The sequence below is a fragment of the Geotrypetes seraphini genome, chromosome 2 (genome assembly GCF_902459505.1).
Source record: "Geotrypetes seraphini chromosome 2, aGeoSer1.1, whole genome shotgun sequence".
In the NCBI taxonomy this organism is placed as follows: Eukaryota; Metazoa; Chordata; class Amphibia; order Gymnophiona; family Dermophiidae; genus Geotrypetes; species Geotrypetes seraphini.
The window spans coordinates 184,230,202-184,245,817 of NC_047085.1; the positions used below are offsets into that span (position 1 = coordinate 184,230,202).

Here is a 15,616-nt window from a genome sequence, read left to right on the forward strand (position 1 = left end):
TCTGGCATCTTTCCTTTTTTTCATCTCCCTCCACAGATCCACCTTTTCTTAATTATCCTTTCATCCAGCATCTCTCTCTAGTTGGGGGTTTTTTTTTTATATTGGGGTGTATTGGGGGTGCCAGAACTTCTGAGGAGTACAGAGACTATGAATGGTGGAACCTTGTGTGGTAGACACAATGTATGCCTGCAAAGACCCCCAAACCAGTACAGGGCAAATCTGTTCAGATCGAGACCAAAGCACAGTTACCCATTAACAAGGGAGCCCGCTATGAACAGTGCAAAAGTGTACAGTGACTTTAAACTTTTTGAAAGTCTCGAGAAGTCGCCATTGATCTAACTTTATGTGCTCCAACACGACCTTCCAGTGTCAGCCCAGCCCAGGCATAGCAGAAGGAGCCACAGCCCACAAGCCATGTAGAGATAGTTCTCTTGGTGACAGAAACTCACCTCTGATTTTATGAGTGTCCAAAAATGTAACAGTGCCCGTTAACTTTTTTTTTTTTGATTCCCCATAGTGCATTTGTGTAGTAAAATATGCTATGACCTAGCACATTGAAAAACTGGAGGATTCAATACAGATTTTTTTTTCAGCTGTTAAGACAGTTCTTATATTTATTTGTTGGTGCAATTTTTAGTAACTTTAGGCTAACGAAAGATTAGGTTCTTACCTCTGCTAATCTTCTTTCTTGTAAATCCACACTTTATTCTGGGACCAGTGGGTTTTATGCAGCTCTGACCAAAGGCACTGTAGAAAGCTTCAAATAATTGAAGCAATAACCCCTCCCCTCTGCTAGCATATCCTGGAGCATGCCCAGTAGAATCCAGTTAGTCTTCAAGCAGCCAGGAACATCTATAGAAATAAGAAACAAGAGAGAGAGAGAGAGAGAGAGAGGGAAATGGGGAACTCCCTGCCAAATAATTAATTCTGCTCATAACATATGCAAAACAGCAACAATGAAAATTGGAAAACAGGTTATCACACATTATAACCTGAACTACAAAACAATGCTATAGGGAGACACAGCTATAGGGAGGGCACTAACCCAGGGACCTCCCAAATATAGTGTTACATCTAGTCATATGGTACTCTTATAAAAACTGGTCTGAAATATAAATCCAGCTTACCAGTATTTCCATGCAGGTGAACAGCGAATCAGACATACAGAGGGCGGGTTCCCGGAATAAAGTGTGGATTTACAAGAAAAAAGATTAACAGAGCTAAGAACCTAATCTTTCGTTCTTGTATAATCCCACTTTATTCCGAGACCAGTGAGACGTAACAGAGCAGTCCCAAAAATTTAGGGTAGGACTGATGAGCTCGCTCCCAACACTGAAGCACCAAAAGCAGCATCCCGCTTGGCTGCCATACCTAGAGAAGGTGTGTAGAGAGGATCATAGTAGTAGCCCTGCAAATCTCATCCAGGATCACCGCCAATGACTCCGTTCAGGAAGAGGAAACCCCCTTGTAGAATGAGCCTGCACTCCGATGGGGGGGGGGGGACTTCTCTCCTGCCGCTACGTAAGCTGCAGAAACTGTCACTCAAGTCTATCTCAAAATGGTAGCCCCAAAGGCAGGTTAGCCCCTGCGGTTAGGACTCAAACAGGTGGTCCAAGATCCATATCTCCAAAGCCCACTGCAAAGGCTTGCGCTCATCCAGAAAACACAGAACTTGGTCCCAGGTCTGAACCAGAAGGAACAAACGCCGTAAGGCAAACTGCCCGATTCACATACAAAACAGAAACCACTTTCAGAGGAAGGAAGAAACCTTACAAAGTTTTGCATTATAAAGAACATCAGTCTATTTACTAGTGTATGAAAGGGATAATGTACCCCCCTCTCTTTTTAATATTATGGCATTGGAAAGTTCCCACTTAGAAATATTTATGACATACAAAATGTGTTTCTTTTGAAATGGAAATGATCCATCTGAATAAACTAAAGGCAATATTCTTCTGCTGTCAAATTAAAAACAGTTGTCTGATCTGTGTTTGGACAAAGATAGTCGAATGGTGATTGAATCCCCCAGAATATATGTTTTTGTTTTCAGCTATCTTGGTTAAGAAAATGAATAATTTCATAGGTGAAAATTGGCATATTTTGTAATGAATTCAATGGATGAGTGCATTCTAACTTGGCAACAGGAGCATTTTGTGCCTGCTTACCTTCTGAAGCCCTGCCTGTGCTGAAGTCTAAGTTTTCCTTTCTCATCCTCTCCGCGGTCTTTGAAAAGATGGACCGGACAATGGTTGTTGCGCTCATGTATGTCCTGAGGGCTTGAATCAGAGTTTCCCAACTCCCTAGCTCGAGCCAACCCACTCTCCAAGCTGTAAGTTCTTCCATGGCTGCCTGGTGGTTTTTATAGTATCTATCCACGAGATTAGGTTTTTGCTATGAGATCTAGGCTCCCTCTGCAAGCTTTTCTAATTGCTGCACGTCGATCCCTTCAATGCCCCGCCCCAAAGCTTAAAAATACCCTGGTGGTCCTGCAGACCCCTCCTAACCCCCTCCCAGAAAAAGCTTTTAAAAATTCTGTACCTTTCGTTGCACGAGTCTTTAAGCAGGTCACGCGTGACTGTTTCAAACTTCTGACGCAACTTCCTGTTTCCGGTTGCGTCGGAGGAGAGGTTTGGGGCAGCCACACACGACTTGTTGAAATGCTTGCTCATGCCACTGGCAAATAAGGTAAGGGAGATAGAATGAGGAAGGGAGGGGGCTGCTGGACCGCGCGTTTGGTGACCACGCGTGTTGTCTCACTTCACTGCGGAGACAAGGCCATTCACCGCTCCACGAGGCCTTCTCCCCGTACCCGCGGCGACCACTTCTTTTCTCTGTCCCGTTTCAGCAGGTTACCCATGGCTACCTGCAGGTAACAGCCAACGTGTCATTCTCTATCCAGAGTCTCTCTACCATGGGCAGTGCTTTTTTCACAAGCAGATATTTAACTTGATTGTAGCACTATTGAAACAAGTACTCAAAAATATATTGTATTTCTAGCGGGTTGCCCCAATTTGTACAAAAAATAAATAAATAAATGAAAACTTGCACAATCTAACCACATTTCAAGTTTTAAATTCATTAAATGACTCCTATGAAGCCATCATGAATTTTATTAACATTTTTTTTTTTTTGATCCATACCTTATTAGTAACTCGATCAAAACCAGGAAGGCCCACGATTGCTTTCATCATTTGTTGCAAGTGGTTTAAGGACAGTGTGCTCATGGTGCTCCGACAGTTTAATTATCCTAAAACAGAAAACAGAGGAAGGATGAGCAGATTTAAAAGATGGCTAAGGACTGAAAAATTAACTCTCCCGATTGCCTCAGTCATGTTTATGTTTAAGTACTTGATATACTGCCTTTTGGCAAAATCAAAGCCACTTACAAATGCAAATACAGAAGTAATCCAAAAGAACTACAATTTTATGATAGTGACGGGAAAAATGTGTGAGGTCCCCCTTGCCTGGGATACCTAAAGAAAAGGAAAAAGGACACCAATATTGATAAAAGATTAAGCTGAAAGAGAAAATGCTTTAAGGTGAACATTGCATGGTTTAATATTAATGGCGATCTGTTATTTAAAGTAAACAGATGTTTGTCCCAGCTGTTACATCCTGTAAGATTGGGTAATAGACGGGTCCCAGTGACAGAACAGAGGAAGTGCCATGTTTACCGACCTAAGTCCTAAGTGCTAGAGCAGAGAACAAGAAGTCCAATGCATTGAAACAGATGATCTCAGATATGATGTAACCCCCTAAATTGCTGACAGAAGCAAAATTAATTGCACGTGATTAACTAAATCATTATAGAATGGAAGATTAAGTTTTTACCTTCAATAATCTTCCGTTAGTCCTTGTAGAAATCCATATTCTAGGTGTGTTTCTCAACTTCTTCAAGCCAAGTACCTCGTAAGACTAACAAATACTAACCAAGTACCCCTGACTAATGACCGGCCAGGTTTTGCCCCAGACCTGCCTAAACTCCACCCCATACCTCACCCCCATTACTAATCGTAATGTAATTTCTTCCCTTAATTTTTCATATACACACACACACAAACACATAGTATACACAGCAGATATACGTTCTCAAACAAACACATTTCAATCACTAAATTGAAAATAAAATAATTTTCCCTACCTTTGTTGTCTGGTGATTTTATTTTTTTAACCATTTTTTCCTAGTCTCTGGTTGCACTTCCTTCTGTCTGTGCTCTTAACTGCTTTTCCAGGGCCTTCTTATCCATCGACTGGTTTTCTCTCCTTCACTTTCTGCCCTACATCCATCTTTGGCATTAACTTTTTTCCATGTCGTCGGGTCCCTCCCTCCCCCTCCAGTGGTCTGACAACTCTCTCCTTCCCTCCCTCCCTTCCTCCCCCTCCAGTGGTCCCACATCTCTCTCCTTCCCTCCCTCCCCCTCCAGTGGTCAGACATCTCTCTCCTCCCTTCCCTCCCTTCCTCCTCCTCCAGTGGTCTGACATCTCTCTCCTCCCTTCCCTTCCTCCTCCTCCAGTGCTCCAACATCTCTCTCCTCCCTTCCTCCCCCTCCAGTGGTCCAACATCTCTCCCTTCCTCCCCCTCCAGTGGTCAGACATCTCTCTCCTCTCCCTTCCATTCCTTGGTCTGGCATCTCTACCTTCTTTGAGTCATCTCTCCTCCCCAAGGTGTAACATTTCCCTCTCCCTTCCTCCTTTCTGGCCCCAGTCTAAATTTCTCCCTCCTTTCCCTACACCAGTTCAACATTTCTCTCTGTGCCTCCTGCACACTTCCTCTCCTTTGGTCCTTATTCCCACCCCAAACAACATCTCTCTCTCTCTCTCTCCCTCCACAAGTCCAACTTTTCACTCTCTGCCCTCGCTTCCTTCCCCCTCCCAAGTGTGATACTTCTCCTTCCTGCCCCATTCAACATTTCTCCCTCTCTCTCTCTACGAGTCACTTTCTCGCCCCCCTTGAGTGTGACATCCCTCCTGCCAAACCCACTTGCAACTAACATGCTCTTTCCCCAAGCACCATTTCTACCTCCCCTCTGCCCCAAGTCCATTTCTCCCTCTCACCACTCTCATCCCTCCTGCAACAATTTTCCTTCCTTCCCAATCCCACTCACAATTAACATTGTCTCTCCACATGACCATTCCTCCCTCATCACTTACCACTCTTGCAACAATATTCCTACTTTCCCTCCTACCCAACCCCTCACAATATGCTCTCTCCCCATGCACCACCTCTCCCTTCCATGTCCAGCAGTACCTCTTTCCCCTAGCAGTAGCTCACTGTGTGATTTTAACTTCCCCATACAGCTGCTGCTAGCATTAGTTTAGCTGCAGTTTCATCGGGTAACCTCAGGGCCTTTGCTAGGCCGGGCCGCCTCCGATGAAAGAGGAAGTTGCATCAACAGATGTGGGCCAGCCTAGCAAAAGCCCCAAGGCTATCCAATGGAAATCACTGGCTAAACTAATGCTAGTGGCAGCTGTGTGGGGAAATTAAACACACAGTTTCCAAATTTTATTAAAATTTTGTTATTTCGCTTATCCATTTTCTAAGTGGTTTACAGAGATAAAATTATATAAAAAAAATAAGGGGGTACAGAATGAAAGTCATTAACAGACAATATACATGTACAAATAGACATTACGGACTAACAGCAGTTACAAGATAGTAAAAGGGAAGAAACACAATTTTAAATAGGATAGGGAGACATAAAAGGATAACACATATAAGAGGGGGAATTATGTTTGTGGTAGATGATAGGTTTTTAGCTTTTATAGATCAATATGCATATTTAAATAAGGTCTTTAGATTTGATTTGAATCTTTCAAGGTTGAGTTCTTCCCAAAGGTGATTAGGCATTGAGTTCCATTGTTGAGGGGCTGTAATGGAAAATATTTAGGTGATGGTATGATTTGTAGATGTTGATTTTGGGATCAAAGTACTCTAATAGGTGCATAGGGAATAAGTAATCTATTTATTCCGGTTTATTGAAGATTTTGGTTTTAAATGTAATAGGATTTTAAAAATAATTCTATAGGAGATTGATAGCCAGTGAGCTTTTATCAGTAGTGGTGGTATGTGATCATATTTTCTTGAATTGATAAGAAGTTTAATGGCCATGTTCTGTATAATTTGTAATCTTCTTAGTTCTTTCTGAGTAATCCCTTTATAGAGTGTATTACAATAATCTAGTTTTGAAATGAAGAGAGAATGTATAAGGATATTCAGTGAAGGCGTATCTAATAAATTTATTATAGAACGTATCATTTGTAGGCGATGGAAACAGCTTTGTACCACTGTACTGATGCGATTATGATAACTCAATTTTTCATCGAATGTTACTCCTAAAATTTTAGGGTATGAACTATCTGCAGAGGTGTTGATTTAAGATAGATAAGTGTCAATATTGAAAATGCAGCTTTGCAAAAAAAAAGCATTACTTTTGATTTGGATGTGTTTAATGCTAGCATGTTTTCGCCGAGCCATTGACTTATCAACTCTAATTTCTGATTTATGTTTTGTATTTTGTTTGGTCATTGGGATCTATAGGGTGGAATATCTGAATGCCGCTCCCAGTCCAGGGGGAGGGGCTGGGGAGAGAAGATAAGGAGGCGAGAGATAGGAAAGGGCAGAAGGAGATGAGACATACTGCGCTGCATACCTCCTGACAATGGTACATGTACCCCCCTGGTGTACGCTTACCGCATGTTGAGAACCTCTGCTCTAGGTGTTCCAAGATCCGGAGGGAGGCAAACGTAATTTCGTGCCCCTCCTGTATACTGCCCAATATCCACTGATCTGAAGAGAGAGGGGGAGAGTGACCTGCCTGACTTCTGGTGTCATTGGGGTTTTTGCGGGCCAGCAGCAGCACACAAGCTGGACACCTGCATTGTTGTAATCAGGTCGGTATCCCTGGGAATAGCTCTGGGAGGAAGAGCCCAAGGATACCTGATGAAATCTTCGGGAGTACTACGGTCCCCTCCTGAAATCCAGCGAGACTTAATTCACAGGGAAAGACAAAAGGGCAGCATCAGCAACACTGGCCACAAGGTCATCCAGATCTTTCCCAAAAAGAAAACGACCTTTGAAAGGAAGTCTGCTGAAAATGGCCTTAGAGGCAGAGACCCCAGCCCAATGACAGATCCAAAGAGGCCAATGTTCCGATAGATCCAAACCAAGATCTAACACTTTTCTGTGATGTGCTCCTCCTACCTTACAGAGAGAGTTAGAGCCCCCTGCAGTTTCTATTTCTGAAAGCAATCCATGCAATTGCTTGCAGAAACAGAAACTGCAGGGGGCTCCAACTCTCTCTGTAAGGTAAGAGGAGCACATCAGAGAAAAGTGTTTGGATTTCTACAACACCCGGATTGCAGGAAGGGATTGAACACCTAGGAGTATGGAATCTAGAAGGGATGTAACAGAATTATTAATGCTAGGGAAAATTACTAATGAAGTAAGATTGACAAGAAATTTGACCAATAAGCCAAATATGGACCTAGCCAGTTAGCAGACCTCTGAGATCTCCCATTAAGACCTTGATGTTTTAAACTTCAATTTGTGTCCAATTGTTATTCCTTGATCTCCCCTCAGGGATGGAAGAAAAAGGGCTGAATATGAAATCTGTCCATGAGCAAACAATAGGACAGGGTAGGGAACCTGTGGCCTTCTAAGTCCTTAAATGCAGCCTTTTGACGGAATCCAAATTTTACAGAACAAATCCTTTCATTTTTATTAATATATTTTTGTCTGTGTTTTATATTTTTTATTTTTAAAATGAATGTATTTAAAATATCAAAGAATAAAAATTTTCAACAAAATAATCCTTCCAGATTGACCAGCACAAATCAGAACATTAGGGCTAAATTTGCCACTGTAATACGCATGATTTAGTTCCAACTCCCCCACCCAACTGGCGCCCGCCACTACTGCACGAGGCTGGTGGGCTGTTATCAGCTTTTGACAATGGTGCACTGTGTTTCTATTTGAAGCAGAATTTGTGAATAGTTTATGGTTGCACAGCTAGACAGTATTTTTTACATTCCTTCTCCTTAACAGCCCATCATGTCAAAGAAGGAAGAAAACTGATTTTTTTAATGAGGATTGGGGAATTGCAATACTATTTTATTTCTGTTAAAGATAAGATGATTTGCTTGCTTTGTGATACTGCAATATCAACATTAAAGAAATTCAATGCTTATCAGCATTATAACACTCATAAGGACCATAAAAGGTTGTACTGCAGAAATTAAAATATGAAAAGTAAAAGCATAGACAGTTCTTTCAAGCAGCAATAAAACCTGGAAATAATGCCAATGAAGAAACTTATAAAATAGCATATATACCCGGGGAAAAAGGGAAGCTATTCAGTGATGTAGAAATGTGAAGGAATGCATTGTCAAATTTGTAGAATGCGTAGACCCTGATAACATTTCAAAGTACAAACTGCCTCTTTCAAGAAGAACCATAACTGATTGGCAGCATGAATTAGCCCCAGTTAGCAAAAAGATCATTGATGAGCGGGATGATATATGTGAATCATTTGAAGAATATACAACTGTTATAGACTTTTTTTAAAAAAATTTTTTTTAAATTTTTTTTTAATTAATTTCCAATCTTTCACAGCGCATTACAAATAATATAACATAAAAAGATTACATAAAATGCACCATTCTCACACAAATATTAAAGAAAACAATCATTTTCCCCACCCTTCTTCCAATTATTTATATACCAAATCATATTATGTATTACAACATTATAATTAAATAATTTTTAATCTTTAAATAAAAATCCCTCCCTCCCTTCCCCCCACCCTGGATGTGCAAGAAAATCTAAAAAAGAAAAAAAAAAAAAGACACATTACCATTTTTGTATGTTAACAAATTCAGTCAATGGGTTCCATACTTTATTAAATGCGTTACTAAAACCCGAACATTCCGCATGCATTCTTTCATATTTATATGTATTACATACACTTGCCCACCAGAATGTGTAATTAAGTCTGTCATGACATTTCCAGTTTTTCGTGATCATTTGGATGGCTATTCCTGTCATGATCAATAAAAGACGGCTTTTATATTTATCAAAAACAGGCTTTACCTGTAACAATATGCCACAAATTACAACTTCATAAGATAAAGGAATAGATGAATCAAGAATAAGATTTATTTGTCCCTAAATTGACCTCCAGAAATCAAGTATCAATGGACAATAATATAACAGATGATCAAGAGTCCCTATATTAATATGACAATGCCAACATCTATTAGACTTAGAATTACCAACTTTTGTAATCGAACTGGGGTCCAAACAAATCCTATGCAATAAAAATAACTATGTTTGCCTCATAGATGCTGACGCTGTACATTTCAATCTCCAAGTCCAAATTCGTGGCCATTGAGATTCAGATATATATTGTTTTATCTCGATGCTCCAAATATCCCGGAGACTATTTTTTGGCTTTATCTTTCAAGAATTGAGAAATTAATTTGTACCACTGGGTGGCCTGATGTCCTACTAAATCTATCTGGTAGCAAAGGATCTGAAAGCTATAATGTCCCCTATGAGACTATCTCATATATTTAGTATCAAAATACCCAGATATGCTAAGGACAACCAAATTATATTGGATACATGGAAAACAATTAAATTTATTGATAAAACTAACAGATGTTCCTACAGTGAAATCTACTTTGCAGTCCTTATGGTTAAACTCCAAGATTCAAATAGGCGGTGCTGGGATTGCCTGGAAGAAATGGATGCAGGCAGGTATTCGGACATTGGATGATGTTATATCCAATGGTAAACTGCTGGATTTTTCACGGCTGCAGCAATCATTTGGCATTTTAAAATCTCAACAATATAGGGGGTTGCAGCTGAAGCAGGCCATTCAAAGTGGGTTCCCTGAATGGAAAAACTTAAAAACTTATAATTTTCCATTCTAGATGTAACCAATCTGGATAATGCACAATGAACTCGAGGAGGATCCAATATATTCCCTGGCACATTATATAGGCCTGATGATACCTATAAAAATTGGGGAAATTTACCCCACCCTCTGTAATTGGCTTTTGTAAAGATACTAAAGCAATGCTCGCACTTTTTCCAAGCCAAACAAATTTTGTCAGAATACTATTTAACTTTTTGTAAAAGGACCCCTGAAAATAAACCGGTAACATGCCCATTTGGTAACAAACCACAGGCAAAACCATCATTTTTATTATCTGAACTCTCCCCTACCAAGACAGATGTAATGAGTTCCAGTGCTCACACTTTTCTGAGACCTTTAGCAAAAAGGATTTTTCATTTACTTGCATTGTTTCTTCCAACGTCTTCTGAATCCAAATACCTAAATATTTTATACCTCCTTCCTTCCAAAGGAAAGGGAACATGTCAAATAATCCTTTGGAACAGTGAACATTTAAAGGAAGAACCTCTGATTTACTCCAGTTCATCTTATATCCAGAAAATTTTCCAAATCTATCAATCAACTCAAGTAAATGTGGAATGGTTGTTCCCGGATTTGTCAAATGAAGCAAAATATCATCTGCATAAGCAGAGATTTTGTATTCCCGACCTGCATAAGGAACACCCTGAATCTCCTTTGCCTGTTGAATAGCTAATAACAAGGGTTCCAGAACAATATCAAACAGCAAAGGAGATAAAGGACAACCTTGCCTAACCCTCCTCTCTAGTCGAAAATGTTCTGAAAAAGTATTACCTCCAATTCCTTAATATCCTTTTCCAAGTTAAAAAATTCCTTTTTAAGCTGTTTCCTAACATGTGCCGAATATGAAATGATCTGCTCTCTCATAGTAGCTTTAAAAGCATTCCATAATGTTTCTAATGAGATTTCTTCTGAGACATTAAATTGAAAAAAATTCCTTCATTTTTAATTGAAACTCTTCCAAAAATCTTGAATCTGCAAGCAATGTATTATTGAATCTATACAGGTCTACTATATTCTTGTTCATCTAACCTGATCTTAATCCAAACACCAGCATGATCTGACAAAATGATTGGATCAATGACAGCTTCTGTTACTTGTTGTACAATCTGATCTGGAATCAGAATGTAATCTATACGTGAAAATAATTTGTGAGCCTGGGAACAAAACAAAAATTCCCGAGCATCGAAATGAAGGATCCTCCATATATCTTTCAAGCCACAAGATTGTGCCATATTATTCAACCCCATTGACTTGATTATTCTACTGGGATTTTTATCTATCAATGGGTCCATAACAGCATTAAAGTCCCCCGCTACTATTAATTTAGAAGCAGCCAGTGGTAATATCAACATCTGAAGAGTTTTCAAAAAATTCAATTTGATTGGAGTTAGGGGCATAGATATTAAAAAGCATCAAAGAATTATTCCCCAAGTACATTTCCACATGGACCCATCTTCCTGAAGGATCTACAGCAATTAAATTAAACAAAGCCATACATTTTTTATGAACTAGAATAGCTACCCCTACCTTCTTCCCCACTGCAGGAGCAAAAAAGACAATGTTTTACCCATCCTTCTTCCAGCTTTTTTTATTCTAAATCAGATAGGTGTGTCTCTTGTATAAACATATATCCGCATTCTGTTGTTTTAGATAATTAAGTGGGTTTTTTCTTTTAATTGGATGGTTTAACCCATTGACATTTAGTGAAAAAATTTTAACTTCCATTAAGAATTTTATTCAATTGGGACCTATTATGTCTTATTAAATAAACCAAAATCTCCCTAAACCAATTTCCTTGCACATCCATATTGCCCCAAAAATATACCCCTTCCACCCTCCCTTTATATCAAACGAATGCCTGAGAACGCTTATATAGACAAGCAATCAGCAGCTCCTCCAGGCATTTCGATAACTATCCTTTCAAAATGTGTAGTGTTTAACTAAGGAACAATTTCAAATTTAATATATATAAAACTTCCCCTATGAAGGAGCCCAATGTGTTAATCAAAAACTACATTAAATCCCTAATGCACCTTCGTAAAAGGAGCCCACAGTAAAATTATATAAGATATGTTAAAGTAAAATAAAGAGAAACTGAATACATGGAAAATTAAAATTACAGAAGATATTTCATCAGAGAGCTTAATCTAATGCCTATTATCCCAAGATATAAGTGAAAAATTATTCAAATCCATTACCCATAACCATAAAAATTCCCCTCTGTTCCCAATTTAATAAAAGATACCCCATCCTAGTATATCCCAAATACAGTACTCAATATATACTTTAATAAAAAGATCATAATATTCAACTTAAGTATTTGACCTATATTTAAATAGCTCATAGTACTAGCCATTTTTCGGCTACTTCTTCGGAACTAGTCCTATGCTCCCCATACCACTTTAGCTATCTGCTGCACGCTTTGCGTCTCCCGGGGGGTCCACCACCTCTTGGAAAGTTTCTTTTTCAACCGTTACGTCAAGTGTGGAGACGTTTGTGTAAAATGCTAAAGATTAACCATACCGCTACAGCATACTTACCTTTCCTGGACAATCCAGACTTTCCACCTGGGACGTCTCGGTTTCCGATGTCTGTGTGGAAAACGTCAAACTTGCACTATATCTCACAGGTTGTAACAGCCCAGGGCATGGTGCCATCCTTTGCGGTAATGCAGACTGAATATAGTTGGACGCCTCGGGACTGGTTGGCATATGCTCAGATGACATCTTATGTCAGATCTCTCCCGCCGGAGGGGCTCACGAACCAATGTCAGGAGACAATTTCGGAAGCCTTATGTTTAACAGCACAGACACAAATCCCCTTGAAATTCCACTTACGCTTTTTACGGGACAGTCTGGGGTCAATCTCTTATGAAGCCTATGCGGCCCGCTGGACGGAGGATCTGGCCTGTGAGGTGACTGGCCATCATATACAACAGGGTCTTCACTCTATCCACTCTCTTACCTCACATGTGACCCTTATTGAAATGAACTATAAGTTCTACTTACGACTCTACAGATCACCAACGTACCTGTATCGAGCTAACCTCAGAACATCGGATACGTGTCTTAAATGCGCTCATCCAGGAGCAACGCTGGGACACCAGTTCTGGTCGTGTCCATTGATAGTGGACTTTTGGATTCAACTACAGCGGCATATTACTTCCATGTGGCATCAGGGATATGTCAGTCGTCCGGAATTGCTGTTCACGATGGACCCACTTCCTCGGGGGTCTCCGAGAGGTTTCCGAGGTTTTTTGGCCAGGACTTTCCTCATGGGAAAGAAAACTATACTACATTGCTGGATTGTATCAGACCCACCAACTTTGTCATTCTGGAGAATTCTTATGCTTCGTCAAGCCTCGATGGAGCGTATGTCCTTGACTTCATTGGACTCACCCAGAGGCCGGTTATTTAGTTCTGTTTGGGAACCATTCTGGTTAACATTGACTCATAAAGCACGAAGTCACTTATTGAATTTGTAATACTTCAATAGATGGAGGTTGATCATTGTTACTGTGGGATGTTGGGAGGGTGGGTGTTGGGGATAGGGAGGGGGAGGGTGGGGGGAGGATAATGGTTTGTCTTGTGTGATGCCATTTTCTTGTAAAATCAATAAACATATTTAAACATAAATAGCTCATAGTATTGATAGCTAACATATTCCTATAAAAAACATGAGACATGGATTAAAATTAATCATTTTAGAAATCATAAATAATTAATTTAATCTTTAAACATTTAAATCAGAATCCACTATATTTGAATCTATTATTGAATACCCAATAAAACTAGAAGCTATATACCATCTAAATTAACTATTGAACAAATAAATTTAAAAGATAAGCCCTTGAAAAAGATTCATATTTTATAAAAAAAATATATATAGTTTCAAAATTCATTACCCATCAGCATAAAAATTCCCTTCTCATCTCAATTTAAGAAAAATACCCCACTTGTACCTTTTCAAAAATATAAATTATTTCTGATATCTTAAGAATTCTATGATAATCTATATTTTAGATCATATATCATCTTTTATAAATAGTAATCCTTTAATAATTTAATTTCATATATTAGGAGTCAGATTTATTAAGCAAGATATTATGTAATACATAGAAATCATGTTATATCAATGTGTGACCCAATTGCTTATTAAACTTTATACATTTAATAAAAAGGTCTTGTTTATTAACTTAAGTTCTGACATATAAGAATAGATATGCTTCTATCCTATTTCCTTAATATCTAATAAAACCATACATTCTAAGCAATCAATATTAATTTTTATATTAAGATTTAATTAATTCTTAGGCCCATAAAGTTGTTAGTGCTTTTAAATCCATAACCTTGACAAAAAAACATTCCGTCTTTGAATTTTCTTTGTACTAAATATATATCATCTACTTAGCTGCAGTTTTTCTTATAAACCTCTCTGTCCATTAGGAAAAAAGCAGGCCTCGATGTTCTTATATCCAGATGCATTGACGTATTCTTTGCTTAAACAGAGAACTGCCCTTTATATTGGAAGTATTTGCTCTTTAGTTAAGTTATTTATGCATACTTTTTTAGCACACCTCTTTCCATTTTAAAATTCTACTTTCCATTAGTATGCAAATATAACCTCATCAACACATTCCTCTCTAGCCTCCGTATGCACTGTTTACTGACTTCATAACACATTTCCTTCTTCCTACGTTAGCGTTATGACGTCTTGACGTTGAAATTATGTAGATAGTAAAACCGCCCCTTTGAAGATATGTCTTATTTGATTGGCAGAGAACTAAAACCCATTTTCTTCAATATTGTCAGACTTGCATCCGTTCATTCACTAAGAGACTTGTCTACGCACCTTTTCTCTTGAACTTCTTTCCCTTATAAATTGTACTTCTCATTGGTGTGTATATATATCCTCCCAATTCTTTTTACTTCAACCTCCGTGCGCATTGTTTTCTATCTTCATGTAGATTTTCCTTCCTTGTTCCCACGTTAGCGATCTGACATCTTGACGGTGACACAGTGTAGACAATAAAAACGCCCCTTTGAAGATGTGCCTTATTTAATATGCAGAGAACTACAGTGGTACCTCGGTTTACGAATGCACCGGTTTGTGAGTGTTTTGCAAGACGAGCAAAACATTCGCAAAATCGGCGCCTTGGAAACCGAGCATGCCTCGATTTGTGAGCGGTGCCCCTCGCGATCCGGCACCCTCCCCCCGCTTCTTACTGTCATCTGGGCACCGGCATCGGCACCGGCATGTCCTGTGCGTTGGTGCCAGTCCCTGAAGATCGGCCTCCTCTTCTTTTTGGGCCTTGAGCATCTGCGCACGCTCAAGGCCTGCGAGTTCACGTTCTCTCCGAGATTCTCGGAGATCTCGGAGAGAACGTGAACTCGCAGGCCTTGAGCATGTGCAGATGCTCAAGGCCCAGCAAGAAGAGGAGGCCGATCTTCGGGCACTGGCACCAACGCACAGGACATGCCGGTCCCGGTGCCCAGATAACAGTAAGAAGCGGCAGGGGGGAGCAATGCTGGTTCTCATGGGGGGGATGGGGTGGGAACGTATCAAAGCGAGTTTCCATTATTTCCTATGGGGAAACTCGCTTTGATAAACGAGCAAGGTACCACTGTATAACCAAAACTTTCCACGTCATCCTCCATGTGCACTGTTCCCTATCATCA

At 39.6% G+C, this 15,616-nt stretch overlaps 1 protein-coding gene across 2 annotated transcripts in view; it reads right to left on the minus strand.

Annotated features, from left to right (window-relative positions):
* ACOT13 (acyl-CoA thioesterase 13) overlaps positions 1-15,616 on the minus strand; it is a 53,087-nt gene that overhangs the window by 34,220 nt on the left and 3,251 nt on the right. Inside the window, exons 2-3 of one of the 2 annotated variants that reach the window (XM_033934495.1) lie at positions 3,387-3,473; positions 3,141-3,247 (exon numbers count right to left, since the gene is read on the minus strand). In XM_033934495.1, coding sequence (XP_033790386.1) covers positions 3,141-3,224 — 84 coding nt within the window. In that variant the 5' untranslated portion in view covers positions 3,225-3,247; positions 3,387-3,473. The remainder of the gene's footprint in view (positions 1-3,140; positions 3,248-3,386; positions 3,474-15,616) is intronic. The other variant, XM_033934494.1, reaches the window with a different exon arrangement.